This window comes from Mus musculus, chromosome 1 (genome assembly GCF_000001635.26).
Source record: "Mus musculus strain C57BL/6J chromosome 1, GRCm38.p6 C57BL/6J".
NCBI lineage: Eukaryota > Metazoa > Chordata > Mammalia > Rodentia > Muridae > Mus > Mus musculus.
In genome coordinates, this window is record NC_000067.6 from 188713470 (window position 1) to 188729004 (window position 15535).

General features: G+C 42.6%; 1 protein-coding gene across 2 annotated transcripts in view; it reads left to right on the forward strand.

The window, feature by feature from the left end:
* Ush2a (usherin) overlaps positions 1-15535 on the forward strand; it is a 702660-nt gene that overhangs the window by 450632 nt on the left and 236493 nt on the right. For both annotated transcript variants that reach the window (NM_021408.3, XM_017319869.1), the window contains 3 exons: positions 835-985; positions 1572-1714; positions 14642-15270. In NM_021408.3, coding sequence (NP_067383.3) covers positions 835-985; positions 1572-1714; positions 14642-15270 — 923 coding nt within the window. The remainder of the gene's footprint in view (positions 1-834; positions 986-1571; positions 1715-14641; positions 15271-15535) is intronic.

Below are 15535 nucleotides of genomic sequence, written 5' to 3' on the forward strand. Positions count from 1 at the left end.
TAGGCTCAGAGTCATTCGATGATCTTCCTGAAGTCTAGAGCTCTGTTTAACCTGCTTTTGAGTTTCTGACAAGTATTACAGCAAACGTCGTGATTGATTCATGCAAATTGTAACTGTTGAGGAAATTAAATAATTGTAATAATCCTGTCAAAACATTTTTATAGAAAAGGCTTTATTTTTACTCATTCCTGCTGTGCTCGCAGAAAGTTTCCAGTGGGTTCTTGCGATCGGTGCTATGGAGGCGTGTTCGAGTGAGTACGGAGCCGTGTGAATAGGCTTTCAGACTGTGGGAGACACAAGGAACGAGTTTAGTTTTCGTATTTTCTTGGAAAGACTAAAGATCAGAATGTGAAATCATGACAGGGCTTCACATCAGCAAACTCCTTATCCTTCCGAAGGGAAGGAACCCAGCCCACCGAGTCTAGTTAGTGGTACAGTAAAGGGACCACTGGTGGTGTGACCCAGAGGAGTAAGACCCGGATGGCATCAGCACTCGGTCTACTTAAAACCGGGCTAAATTAAAGGTGCTGGGTGTTTGCTTCACTACAGTCCCACTGTGCTTTCAATTAGATAAACAGAAGTACAGGTGGGGACCGGCTCCAGATCCTTTGGTCTGGAAGCTCGGGCTTTTACATCTAAGAGCTGACGTCATTGCGGAGATGAACAGGGAGGAAGTACAGCGCTTCAGGAACGAAAATGTTAAATTAAATGGACCGTGTTTAACGTCGCTGTTGATCCCGAGGAACAGTTTTCCAGCGTGCGGAACATTTCCACTCCACCCAGCATATGTCCCCACAGTTTTCTCTGCTCTAATTCATCCGTGTTTCCCGACAGCTCCAGATGGCCTGCTGTCTCCCAGGCTTGCAGCTGCCGCTCCAACCAGTCTTCAGGTTGTCTGGTCTACACCAGCTCGCAACAACGCTCCGGGCTCTCCCAGATACCAGCTCCAGATGAGGCCTGGTCCCTCCACTCATGGCCGTCTAGAGTGAGCATTCGACTTGTGTCTCTTCCCATGGGCTGCCTTATACGGTGTCTGCATTTTTAAAAAAAGTTCTCGTAAAAATGAAGAGCAAGCGGGTCGGTTAATATTTGCAACCAAATCAGGTGTCTTTTAAAAGTTCAAAGGAAGTAAAACATGAACACACATTTTAGTGGGTATAAATTTGCTTTGCAAAACAAAAATCTAGTGTTTGTTTTTATGGCAAAGAAAGCAAAATTTCCTCATATTCTTAAGCTTTTCGCGAATATAAGCGTCACACACTGGAATAGAACTGGAACTTAAAACTGGACTGAACTGTGAAGAACCTGTACGACTACTGTCCCTAATGTCCTCAGAGCAGCCACTGTCCTTGCAACCAGAATTTATGTCCTCAATAATATAAGAGAACAAAGTCTCTCACAATGGCTGTTTATTCTACAGCAGATATAATGTGATGAACTAAAATAGTTCTACTTAAATCTATATTGGTATGCCTGAACATTTTTTGCAGTATAACTTGACTGATTTTTGTTTCTTTGTTTTCATTATTTGATGTCTAAACCTTCCTAACAGTCATTTCTTCCCCACGTAGATTATTCCCCATTCCTTCTGCATCGTTAAGCTACGAAGTGACTGGTCTCCAGCCGTTCACAGTGTATGAGTTTCGGTTGGTTGCCACCAATGGCTTTGGCACTGCATACAGTGCTTGGACTCCGCTCATGACTACAGAGGACAGTAAGTAGGCCAACCAAACAAAGTCAAACACTAGCTACAGTAGGGATCCCTAACTGCCTTATGGTTCTCAAAACAAGGAAGTAAGCCCCTCCAGTTTCCCTGTTTGTTGTTTTCCAGTTTCCAGTTGTTGAATGGCGGTATCTCTACCAGGTTAAGAGAGGAGAGTGGTAGTCAGTCTCCATAGAAGGGGGAACATTGTGAACCCAGAAGGATGGAGGATTGGACCCAGAGACAGAAAGAAAGAAACATCACAGTCAACCATGGCATGGCAGTACTCTGCACTTCAGGACACAGGAGGAAGAAGGAAAGGTTGTGGTCTTGTGCACATTGGCCAAGTGTGACATGCTTTGGAGACTTTCTGGAGGGCAGGCAGTGATGACATGTGGAGCTGCATTAAGAGGCTGAGCAGTCATCACTGGAAGCAGGCACCATCTTACTTTGACATATGTATTAACTACAGCATCCAGGATAGGTAGAGAAAGCCTGGGAATCATGGACAGCAGAGGCGAGATTCTGCCGTATTCAGAAACAAAGAATCCCTTAGGGTTTTTAAATGTTTTTACATTGAAAATAAAATTATAATTAGTCACATTTAAGAAATAAACACATAGATATAATATCTGATTTTAAATGAACTACGTCTATAAAAGCCAACATATTAAGACAGGTATTCTTTTTATTTTTGTTTTGAAAAAGCTGAAAATAAAATCAAACTACTCAGTGAAGAAAGATGATATTTTTGACAGTGAGGTTTGGGAGTTAATCTTGTCAAGCCTTTTAATCACAGGCTCCTAAGGAGAGGTTGTTCAGTGCACATTTGCCTTTCTGGTTTTATAGCCAACGAGAGCAGGAGTGGCCTTCAGTAATGCCAGCAACAGCATAAAGGTATAACAATGTCTAAAATGATACACATCCTGTAATAAGTAGTTCATTTACTTTTTGCAATAGCCAGAGTTCCTTTAAGTACTTACTGATAAGACATAAAATGTGTCTGAATAAAAACAATTTTTCATCTTCTACATCTACTTTATTTATTTTAAAATGTCACTATGAACAATATAAACACTGTCTCCGTGCCTTCCAATTCTTGATTACTCCTGGAATCGAGTTAGACAATTTGATGCAAGGGTGTATCAATTTGGTTTTTTGTTTTTTTGTTTTTTTTTTTTTTTGTTTTTTGTCCCAGAGTGCTACTCCAAATATCATCAGCAGAGAGAAGAAATGTACCTAAAATTCAGGAATCACTGATGTTCAACCTTTAGGTAGAACATGGCACGCACCCTGGGGACCCGGACGCCAGGGTCGCCATGGCGTTCAGCTTTATGAACTGGAAAACTCACATTCAAAATAGATTTTTTTTTCTGAAGAGACATTTAAAAGATGAAGATAGATGTTTAATCTCATATTAAAATACCATGCTTGATGGCCCTCAATAAAGATTATCTAAAAATAACTATTCAACCCACTGCAGAGGTGATGGCTCAATTGAGTGCCACGTGAGGAGAAGGGAAAAAAGGATTTATTTTAATTTTTTGGGGGGGTGTCTCCTTGGCAGTAATCTGGTCACAGTGTTTACTAAATGGTGGCCACACCATGCTGTCACTGCACACTGCCCATTAGTACAACACCCTTTGTTAATCAAATTGGTCTCCAATCACCTCTTATTGTATTGCCATTCCTATAAACTGAATATGGTTAGGGTTTTTATGCAGAGACTTAATGTGTGGTGTGAAAGCTTGCACTCCAGTTCCCTTAAGTACAAGTAACATTTGATTATTTAACAAGTATCTACTCAAGACACTAGCCTTCATGTCTGTTGAGTCACACTTGCCAGGAGATCAATGAAATGGTCTTTTCCCCACTTTGTACATACGCCAAGTCACACATATTAGCCAAGAGCTGGAAGGTAGCCACAGGCCCTGCAAGACAAGTTCCCAGTGTATGCTGACCCCTGGGCCATGGTGACAGTACACTATATATTCTGGATGTCAGTAGAGATGGATAACATCTCTCAAAGGATGTGCAATTGAGTTGACGAAGGCTGAGTGATTGGCACGGGGGCACAAGCACTTTTTCTGTCAAGGCTATAAAACATGGCTTATAAAACTGCCTGTGTTGACAGATCCATGCCAGAATCACACTTCAACCCAGGCACCTCTTCTTTGCTGAAGTTGTTATCAGTGGAGAAGTTTCCCATCTTGTCTTACAAGATGAAGCAGAGAAGTCACCTGCTGTTCATAGTTGAGTTCCCTGCCATCAACAGGAGCCTCTTTGCTTCAGTCACAGAGACAAAACTACCTGTTGTATGGATTGGTCACACATGGCAGTATTTTTCATGTGGTATTTTGAGGCAGTGATATCCACCAAAACTGTGGCAAGACTGTGAAATCAGAGAGAGAGTGTGTGTGTGTGTGTGTCACAAGAAGTGGGCTTTCTTACCAAACTGTGTCAGATCCAGGAGCAGGTGTTTCATTTGAAAAGAGGAAAGAGGAAGGCTTTTAATTAATAGATGAAAATTTGGGTATTGTTAACTAGAAACACCCATGTGTCCAGATCCTATGATCTTACAGGGACCCCACAGCTGTTGTATTTTCAGGATTGTGTGCTGTGAACGAGCATAACAGCTATAGTTTTGAGGAGCATGACTCTCAGAACCTCTGGTTAAATATGATTAGCATCTTCTGCCTGTAGCAAATCTGAAACCAGAGACATAGGTAGGAATGTTCTTTTACCTCAGAAGCCAGTTCTAGGCTGTGACGAGAAGTTCTCCTGTACAAAAGGCTGGGAAGCATTTTAATGATTTTTTTTTCAAATAATTTGTCACTTACATCAGTGTACCACCAATATACAGTCCCATGCAGTTTTAAAACTTGAGGGTGCAGATGCCAAATACAAGCAATGCACCCGTCCTATGAATATTTTAAATCCTGTTAAATATCGCAATAAAAGATTTTTGTTGCAAGCCAACTTGGTCATCATTGTATTCAAGCATTTGCAGCCAGATAAACATCATATGAGTTTTTTTTTTAAATGTACTAGTGGTAGTCCAAGCAGCTGACAAGCCCACAGCTTGCAAAACTAGGCAGTGATTATGTTATACTCAGATGAGTAAGCTTGCATAGTAGGGAAAATCACCACAACTAGCAGCTGAATGTATTTTCTAGTCATTTTAGTTGTGTGTCTTTGTGTGTGAGACTGCGAGTCTGTGCATGTATAAGTGTGTATGTGAGTGTGTGTGAGAGTTTGTGCAACTGTGAGTATGTGTGTGTGTGAGAGTATTGTGAGCTGTGTATGTGTTACTGTGTGAGAGTGCGTATAAGTGAGTTTGGATGAGAGTATATGTGAGTGTACATGTGTATATGTATGTGAGTGTGTGTGAGAGTATGAGTGTGCATGTATGAGAGTGTGTGCATGTGTGAGTATATGAGTGTGGGGGTGGGTGTACAAGTGTATGTGTGAAAGTATGCATGAGTATGCATGTTTGAGTACATGTGTGAGTGTGTGTGTGTACAAGTGAGTGTTATGAGAGAGTATATATGAGTGTGCATGTGTGAGTATATGTGCATGTGTGAGTATATGTGTGTGTGAGTGAGTGTGTGTGTATGAGGGTGTGCATGTGTTGGTTTGAGAATACGAATGTGTGTGTGTGTGTGTGTGTGTGTGTGTGTGTGTGTGTGTGTAAGTGTATGAGTATGTGTGAGTGAATGTGTGTGTGTATTGCACATATGTGTAGGCCAGAGGCTAACTGGATGTCATTCTTCAGGAGCTGCTGTGCACTCTTCTGGCAGTCTCTCCTTAGCCTACAACTTGCCAGGTAGGCTAGGGCTGTGGCCAGGGAACCTGTAGCTGTTTGTGACTCCCTGGAACTGGGACTAGTAGGCACATGACACCATATCCTTTGTTTACATGGGATCTGAGGAGAAAACTCAGGTCCTTGTGCCTGTTAAATGATGCCAACCCAAAATGGCATCATTTTCTAAGCCATGTACAGTGTTGCCTCTGAGGCTCGTGCATTGACAGCTGTTTGTGTGTAGTACATGAATGTAAATGTTGTGGTTGGGGGCAGGATTCTGCGAGCTTCAACTTAAATATGATAATAGATAGGCTTCTCCCACTAAAATCCAGGCCCGTGTCAAATATAAGTCCACCCACTTTGTTTTAAAAGAAAAATGCTAGACCAGGAAGAATCATAATCTGTTTTTAATAAAAATTTTCCTGGTAAGGAGACTGAAATATTTTCTTATATTGAGACTGAAATTGAAATATTTAGGTGGGTTTTGGGGGGAGAGGGACAGTTTGTCAAAACTGCATCCACACACAAGCAATGAGATCAACTAATGACATTGAAATTGCTTCCAAAAGACCATTGCTGACCTCAAAACAAACCCCTAACAAATGACTTCATGATCAGACACTCAAAAGAATTTGACTATTTCTCCAAGACTGATATTTAACAATTCATACTTATATACTTTAAGAGTTTATTTTTATCAATGCATATATATGTAGAGGATATTTGCAAATGAGTACTGATGCCCACAAAGCACAGGATTCCTTCTGGACCTTGAGTCACAGGATAGTTCCCAATGAACCACCCAATATGGTTGCTGGGAACTGGATTGGTCACAGGGCTCTTCAGGTCGCCAACTACTTTCAGCATTGTTGACTACACCACACTTCTGTCTCTTGGGCTGGTTCTACACTCTGTCAGCACTTCTTCTTTCTCTGTCAGTACTTTTCTTCACAGGTGTCCCTTGACCCTGGCATCTCTACTGTCTTGAGTTCATCAATGCTGCAGGCTTTACCTTCAGTTTCACACGATGGCCTCTCTGGGCCTCCATGCAGGTACACTCCTGACACCTGACCACACCCCAAGTGGCTGTCCTTAGTCTCAGAGAGAGGCCACAACTCCCTTCTTGTGACTCTAAAGCTGGAACCACATGGCCAAAGCCACCACGTTCTGCTGTTTGATGGGGCTGGAATGTAGCCTCCTTGTTCAATTACATTTTTACATTTGTATCGGCGGTCTGTTTTGATAATTTCCTTCAGGGCTTATGCTTTTCTTTAATTCCTCTTCACAAGTTGGATGCTTATCTGGATGGGATCTTGTCCTGAGGTCAGCACTTCTTTTATTCCACTTAGCGTCAAGCTTTTCTTGAAACTTTACATCTCAAGTGCTGGACTTAGCCCCACGACACTTCCTGGTTCTCCTTCTCTTCTCAAACTCAGCATTTTGTATTTTTCTTTGTCAGTATTGCTCCTTTTCATTATAGATCTGAATAAGAGTGATCACTAATGACCACATGACACAGTCAATACTAGGCTATCTTAAGCTCTCTTTTAATGTCATTAAACCAAAACTCTTTCTACTTAGCCTCAGGCAAATTTTTAGGACAAAGACAGAAAGCAGACACATTTTTTGCCCAAGTGTCATGGATGGTCTCTAGGCCTCTTCCTAATCTTCTACTCTAAAACTTCTTGAGCTGGAGCCCTGGCGTCCACATCACTCTCAGCTCGTCCTTCAGTGTTCCAACTAAGATGGCCCATGAAGTTCTACCTGCTTTTCTAGTCCAAAGTTCCAATGTCTTCCACAGTTCCACAGTCCTCCAACAGACAGCATGTTCAGGCCTGTCATAGCAGTATCCTAGTCCCAGGTACCAAGTTCTGTCTTGGCCAGTGTTCAGTTGCCATGGAGATACACCATGACCAAGGCAACTCTTATTTAAAAACAAAAACAAATAACAACCACAATAAAAACAATGGCAACACACAAGAAGCTGGAGCAGTAGTCAGAGCTGACATCTTGATCTGCAGGCAGGAGAGAGAGAGAGAGAGAGAGAGAGAGAGAGAGAGAGAGAGAGAGAGAGAGACTGGGCCTGGCATGTCCCTCCCCCAGTAACATCACTTCATCCAACAGGGCTACATCCAACAAGGCTACACTTCCTGTTCTTACTAATCCTTCCAAACAGTGCCAGTCCCTGGTAAGCATTCAAATATATGATCCATTTTTACTCAAACCCCCACATTAGCTAACTTTTTATAGAGCCCAGGGCCACCTAGTGAGGGAATGGTGTCACTCGCAAGGGGCTCCTGCACTGATGAAAATACATGAAAGTTTCACCATCCAAATGCACAAATCTATGTGCGCATGGATGTGTGCTTCCTTGTGCACACACAGAGAGAGACAGAGACACAGACAGAGACAGAGACAGAGACACAGACAGAGACAGAGAGACAGACAGACTGTGATGAGTGATGATATGGATGTAAGGAAGGTGAATAACATGCCATTCTTCCCTGTTGGCTACTGCTGATTAGCAAGGGTAACACAGAATACAGTCCATACAGCTGAGACACCTATGAGGTTAAGGTCACTCTTTCCAAAAAGTCTCTGGGAAACCCTACATGACAGAAACAATGAGAATAAGTACGGATAGTGAACATGGGTTCCTTTAATAGCATTTCAAACATGCTTCGTGGCAACTGGTCCAGGAGGGAAGGAAAGTGCCCCCCAACACCTGAGCAGTGAGGAGGGCTTTCAGGATGTCCATGGGATGAGGGGGGCGACCAAGAAGTAAAGGGGGGAGGGGCATAGTGTTTTCTATGGCCAGAGATAGGCCTGTGACATTGACCTTGCCATGATAGAGAATATTTTAACCACAGAGGCTCCAAACCAAACCTTGTACTTTTAAAAAGTGGGTAAGGAGCCTCTGTGGAAAGAGAAAGCTAAACAGAAAACCCTTTCCTTATTTTTAGCCTTGCAAGCTAAACCTGAGTCACATGAGAGGGAAGGGAGGTGAGACTTCAGCACCGTGGGTATTCAGCGAGCTGATGACGATCATCCGAAATAAGACTTCTCAGACTATATACGATGTAAATGTGTGTCCTTGAGGGTGCTTGCATTTAATAATTAATATTACACAGCAAACACACTCTTATATGATTAGTGTACTTTAGAATGTAAAGCCTTAACCAGCATCCTTAAGACAAATCTACGCAGAGGAAAGTAGAAATCTTTTAAATTGGTGTTGAGCCTGCTTGTAAATGATTGTGCCAGAGCCAAGTAACTACCACCTTGGGCATTTCAGCTGTGCCCCATTTCAAAGATGAGACCCAAGCTAGGCTTGTAGACTATTAAGTCCTTTCAGGGAGGGGGGGGGTAGGTCACATGACTCTCAGGTGAGTGTACAGCCACTCCCTGCCTGGTCTGAGCAACTATACCTTTATTACTTGTGGTCTAGGGAAGGGACTCGAGTATGTAGGCTGTGGGAAACTAAGAAAGGGAGACTCCATCCCTGCAGCTATGGGAAGTCCTTGGCCCTGTTGGGTAAAGGCTTTCCAGGTCCAGCCTGTTGGAGCAGGAACATGTACATCCCTGTAAGTAACCCCTCACCTCTGCTTTGGAAGGAAGCTCAATCATTTCCTTGCTCCCTAGAGTGAGTTCTAGCAGAACTATGCCTTTGCTTGTTGTTGGGACCTTAGGAGAAGGGTTTGACATTGCTTGGACTTCCCCCTGGGAAGACATTTTAGCAACAGTGCTTAGATTATATTCCATTAATGAAGAAATTTGAGATGCACCACGTGATCGTTTTGTTTCCAGATATCTTCCCCAAATGCTCTGAATATTAAGATGCTGCCCCGTTTTACACTTTCAAGTGTGCACATGAATATCTCTTCTACAGACAAAAAGGAGCCAAGGACAAATGGACCATTTTCTCCTTATATGTGTGGGCCTTTAGCTTTGTGTATGTCTATGCACCACACATGCATGCTGGTACCCATGGAGGCCAGACAGAGTACTGGATCACCTGGAAGCCTGGAACCGGCATTACAGGGTGATGTGAGCTTCCATGTGGGTGCTGGCAATCCAACTCGAGTCCTCTTCTAGAACACAAGAGCTCTTACCTGCTGAGCCATCTCTGCAGCCACCGAAGTCCCATAATTCTCAATACCAAGAATGAAAGTCTCTGCATGTTTGTCCCTATAAGCCCCCCCGCCCCCACTGCTTGGATCACCACCCCAAATTCTTGCATTTCCAAAATTAATAAGGGCACGTATTTTATTGTTATTTCTTAATTCTTCTTTTATAATCTTAACATTGGATGAGTCTGTTCTAGCTATGTGAGCAACAAAATCTTTTTAAAGGATGAATGGAAAATTGCATTCACCTGGCCTCAGTCTCCCACCCTGAGCTCTTAAATCCCCTTTGAGCACATAAAGCAGCTCTTCTCTTGCAAACTTGATCTCCAATCGCAATAATCAGATAAAAACCACATATAGAAGTAACAAGAAATCCACCCCGTCCAGCCTTTCTTAGTTTAATAAATTAATAAGTAATTTTTATCACACTTGCCCTATTGCTATGGGTTCATCTTTACTGAGAGCCCATTCTATATCAGACACCTGGCAGTAACTTTATGTTTATTCTGGCATTTAAATTATGCTATATTTGAAATGTTCTCAAAATATTTTTAATAAGCATTTTTGTTCTGAAAAAAAAAAAACAGACTATTCATGTTTGGAAGTTCTCAGTGGACATTGTAAGATGATAATTTGGTAACTACCACATACAGGGCTTAAACAGCCAGGGTTAAACTTTCTCCAATCTTCTTAGAGAGTTCAAGCGCCTGAGAACTGCTGACCATAAACAAAGGTGGGTGTTTGTGTAATCATTTTAAATAGATTGTTACATGCACTATCTGGAACATTCTAGAATACTAAAACCCTATGTAGATTCTTATAGTAATGCTATCTCATTCTAATCATAATCCTCCCCAAAATAATACCTTTCCAAGGTTGATTAAATAAGAGCCTATAAAAGATGGGCATGGTCTAGAAGAGCAGCCAGTGTACGTCGGGGGTAGGCAGGAGTGTCAGGAAAGAGCCCTATGAGCAGAGCTGCCTGTGTTAACCCAGGTACAGCCGAGTCTACATGGATAGCTGCCTTTCTGACAGATATCTACAGCATGGGCCTTTCTCATGTCAGCAAAGCACATTTTCTCTGCAATCCAAGATTGTCCATGGAAGCACTCGCTGCTGTTCACCTCATCCTATGCCCCTGTTCTAGATAGCCAGCCATCCCTCCTGACCTCCACGCAGCCTAGTCTCAGGAGAACGAGGAACGGAAGGTCCTCGGGAGTTGCTTTCTTCCCTGCAGACTCTACAGCACAGCCCTTTCTACTCCCAATGGTAGCTAGAAGGCTGCTGCTCCTTCATTAGCTCGAGGAACCTCCTGCTGGAGTTCCCCACCCGAGTCACTTGTCAGAAAGCTGAGAGTGGACCATGTGCAAGTCTGCAGCTCGAGTTTTGCGTATTTGTTTTAGGGGTACAGACGTGATACCAGCTACATTATTGCAACATGAGTATTTCTTTCTCTTTATTCTATTGGTCTTCCTGCACTTGGCTCTTTCATTATAGCTGTCAAAAATTCTTTGGAGGAAGTTGTTGGGTATAAATAATAAATTGATGAAAGAATTCATGATTAAAGAGGAGACAGAGGCTGCCATTCTAGCTAACACATTGCTGGTGAATATTGTGGCTATCTTAACAACTGGTGTGTGATGTATATTTGTCTAAGGGCCATCTGTATACGACCCCCATGGTTTTTAATTCACTGGCAAATTTAGGGGTTATTCACTTAGGAGTTAATTTTACTGGAAAGAGTTTTTAAACTCAGTGTGGTTCTCTCTATGAGAATGCTAAAATATTAGCTTGAGGGCATTTGAGAATGTAACAGGAAAACCGCGGCCATCGTTGCGAACTCCATAGCAAACAAGTGTACAAGCCTTCTCATCCTAAACCACTGAAGACCGTGTGCACCCTCAAGTCGGGAGCCATTGATAGTGTTGGACCTATGCACACACACCCCTCCATCACACACCCCCGAGATTATTGTGAAAAGACCCATGCCCCTTTCTTAACAAGGTCATGACTTTCTGTTAGGCTGGGGCAGAACCTGGCCAGTGAGCCAAGCAGTTTCCCACTAAGATCATGTAACTTGCCAAAATAAGACTGCTTTCAGTTATTAATGCCAAGACGAGCTCATCGGAACCAGGAGTCTGTGATTTGACCAGAGAGGAGGCTCCTGTCCCTGGCTCCAGGGGGGGATGCTCTCTAAACAATTACGCCCGCTGGAGAGAGCTGCTCCCTTGTATCTTCATCACTGGGTAGCTGAGCTGTGAGCCTGTCAGATTTCCTCATCTCCCCTCGAGTGACAGCGGCATTGACAACGTGTTATATTCCACATTGATTTTACAGTTAAGGGTCTGATTGTGATGTATAAGGATTTTACGAATTCAGCTGAGAGGCTGACTTTTGCCTTTTATCATTCCATTAAAATTTTATAACCATCTTTTTCATGTCACTTCACCCATGAATTCTTACTTTAGAAAGTGATAGCTACTGCGGTGAGCGTAACTCTCGCCGTGTTCACGGCTTTTTATTGTATTAGCCAACTACCCCAATTACAGTTATTACTCATGTTTTACATAATTGTGGTGACCCTTTCAACGGAGCAGTAGCAGGACAGTTGATTTGTATATAGAATTAGATGATCCTGCTTATCATTTTAAAGCACGAAATTGAAAGAGTGCCAGAAGTCAGGTTTTAACACTTCCCTAGCCAAAGGAGCTAATTAAGCCAAGTCTGTTTCTCTCCAAGCTGCTTTAAAGGACCCTTCTGCAGTGGAAGCAGGGACTGTACTCAGCCTCCCCAAGAGAGACGCTAATAAAATGTATGCAGGCTTTGGGGAGCGGGGATCATGAAATTGAAATTGAATGTCCCCTCTTCCCAAGATAAGAGGTCTTTAAGGAAGGGCTGTGTTCTGTGGGAGTTTGAAGTGCGAGTTGGGCTCATTATCATGGATGTTTTACCTATCGCACATCAGCATCTTCCAGAGAAATAAAAGGCTTTATTCTCATCACAGAGAACAAACTACATCCTTGTTGGTACTTTTCCCTGAAGAAGCTCATGGCTTGATAGCTCACAGAGGAGGGAATAATTATGTGAGACCCTGATGAAAACCTGCTCAGAAACATTCCGATTTTTAAGTGTATCTGATTCTTCACTGGGGAGAGGGGGCGAGATAGGGTTAGACTGAAGGCTTGAATCTCCACCATCGATCTTACAAGCTCCCATATCAGAGGAATTTTTTTTTTAAGATTGCAAAACAATATTCATAGTTTGCGAGAGTCTCACTTACTCTTCTCTGGGAAATAGCTAACTGTACATGACATGCCTGGCTAAGAAAGAGCCTTATCCCCATGTTGGTATGATAATTGCTTCGGTACCTGTGTACTGGAGAGGTGAGAAGAAATGTCACCGAGGCATTCAGATGGCTTTCAAATAGAAGGCAACAACAGAGCAGCCTGGGGAATTCCCGCACCAACATCACTAGGACACCAGGATTTCTCTCTCCACAAAGGACTTGTGACCAAATTGTCACAAATGTCACAAAAATGGTTTGATGTCGGGTCCCTTCAAAAGACGAATTAGGATTGTACCATGAGTCCAGTTGGTGACTAAAACGTGGGCCACTCTGTTTGAAAACACCCTTTAACTAGCTATTATCACAGCCACTGGCTTCACAAGTCTGTGGCTGCTTTAACACATAGACCTCGGTGGGACACTGAATCACACATTCACACTCAAATCAATGCTGTTTTAAACAATTACTAAATCCAACTATATCTTTTTAAAAGATTTTCAATAAAATCTAATGTTCACAGAAAAAAAAATCTCATAAATGTCAAAATTGCTGTGGGCAGAAAAGAGGGCTATAGTTTTTTTTTTTTTTTTTTTTTTTTTTTTTTTTTTTTTTTTTTTTTTTGATCTGTTGTAGCAATTTATAGATCTCAGGCCATGGTTTATAAGAATGCTAAATGTCCTGGAATTACAGCTGTTACTGATCAGTGATTGAGCCAGATTTGTGTTATTGCGCCATGTTCCTGCTTGTACCTAGAGAGCAGTAAAGCCGCAATATAATAAAAAGCACCTGCATTTTAAATGAAATTTCAATTGAAAAACTTAACAGCCCTTCAAATTGCAGAATTTAACGCAGCCCAGTAAAGCTTAAATAACACTTTGCCAGCTCGGGCTGAGGGGATTCGCATTCAAGGTGACTTGATTGTGTCGCATGGTGAAATTATTTACAATTAAGGAATTTCTCTGGAGGGCTGCAGAGAGCTTGCTGCCCCCCGCCACCTCTGCAGGCATATGGTGGGCCTTTTTCAGTATTCATGGGGCCTCCCGAACCTTTATGATAATTGAATCAGTTAGAGGGCTGAGTGGAGCAGTCGCAAAACCTGTTAACCTAAAGGTCAGATCTGTGCATTGTTTATTTATCTGTAGGTGAAGGAGCTAGATCATCCTCAGCTCTGTCACAGGCGCAGAAAAAAAAAATCACCGATAATATTAACAGGGAGTAGATAAATCGCAAAACATGGATTAGCATGATAAACAGAAGCAGCATCATATGGAATGGGTAATGAAGATGCTGGAGGGTTTCTCTGGGTTGCAAACTCTCAGGGCTGTTAGAACAGCATTGTTGGATGTAATTGGTACCAGGGAGCAAACCATGGCCAAAGCCAGAACTTTTGTTAAACTGTCAGCTTGTACATTTCTCTTCTAACACCTTGATTTTAAAGACCAAACACAAACATGAAAATAATCTTTATGATATTTTTCAGCAATTGCTTTAATCAAAAGAAATTATTTTGATGGATCTCTGTTAGGAAAGAAAGAACAACCTTAGAAATATTCAGCAAGGATTTCACTACCCATGTTGAGTAGGACAGTCATGCCTGTCTTCTTACCCTTTACCTGTTTGTCTCTTGTCTCTACTGAGTACTCGTTCATTTGAGTTTTATTGTGGAGAGTCTGTGGGAAGTTTGTAAGTCCATGACTTCCTGGCTGTGTTCTTCTTTCTAGAGCCTGGACCTATAGATGCTCCAATTCTTATCAATGTGAAAGCTAGGATGTTGTCGGTCATCTGGAGGCAGCCTGCAAAGTGCAATGGGGCCATTACCCATTATAACATCTACCTGCATGGCCGTCTCTACTTAACAGTCTCTGGACGAGTCACTAACTATACTGTGGTCCCTCTGCATCCTTACAAGGCCTATCACTTCCAGGTAGAAGCCTGCACCTCCCAAGGGTGCTCTAAGTCACCATCGTCTGAGACTGTGTGGACACTCCCAGGAAATCCAGAAGGCATCCCAAGCCCACAGTTGTTCCCATACACTCCAACATCAATCATAGTAACTTGGCAACCCTCGGCACACCTGGATCTCTTGGTTGAGAACGTTACAATCGAGAGACGAGTCAAAGGGAAAAAGGAAGTTAGGAACCTGGTGACCCTGGCAAGAAGTCAAGCCATGAAGTTTATTGATAATGATCCTGCCCTCCGCCCTTGGACACGCTATGAATACCGGGTTCTGGGGAGCACTCTTGATGGGGGCACAAACAGCAGTGCTTGGGTAGAAGTGACCACAAGACCCTGTCGGCCTTCCGGAGTACAGCCACCCACAGTGCGTGTGCTGGCACCAGATACAGTCGAGGTAAGGTACCCAGTGTTTTGGCTTCTCTGTAAACCTACAGACATGTGAACTTACCCTGGCTGCTCTCTGTGTTGAACAGAGCCATCTACTGACAAGACCACCGCATTTGTTCTCTTAGGCATTTGCTGCAGAAACTGGGCTTTTGGCCTTTAGCCCAAACTATCTCAAATTCAATGTCAGTTTTTCATTTCTCCCTGTATCCCTTTAATTATATTGTTGAGAGACTGCTATTTGCCTCGTACACATGAAATACTTTGATACCGCT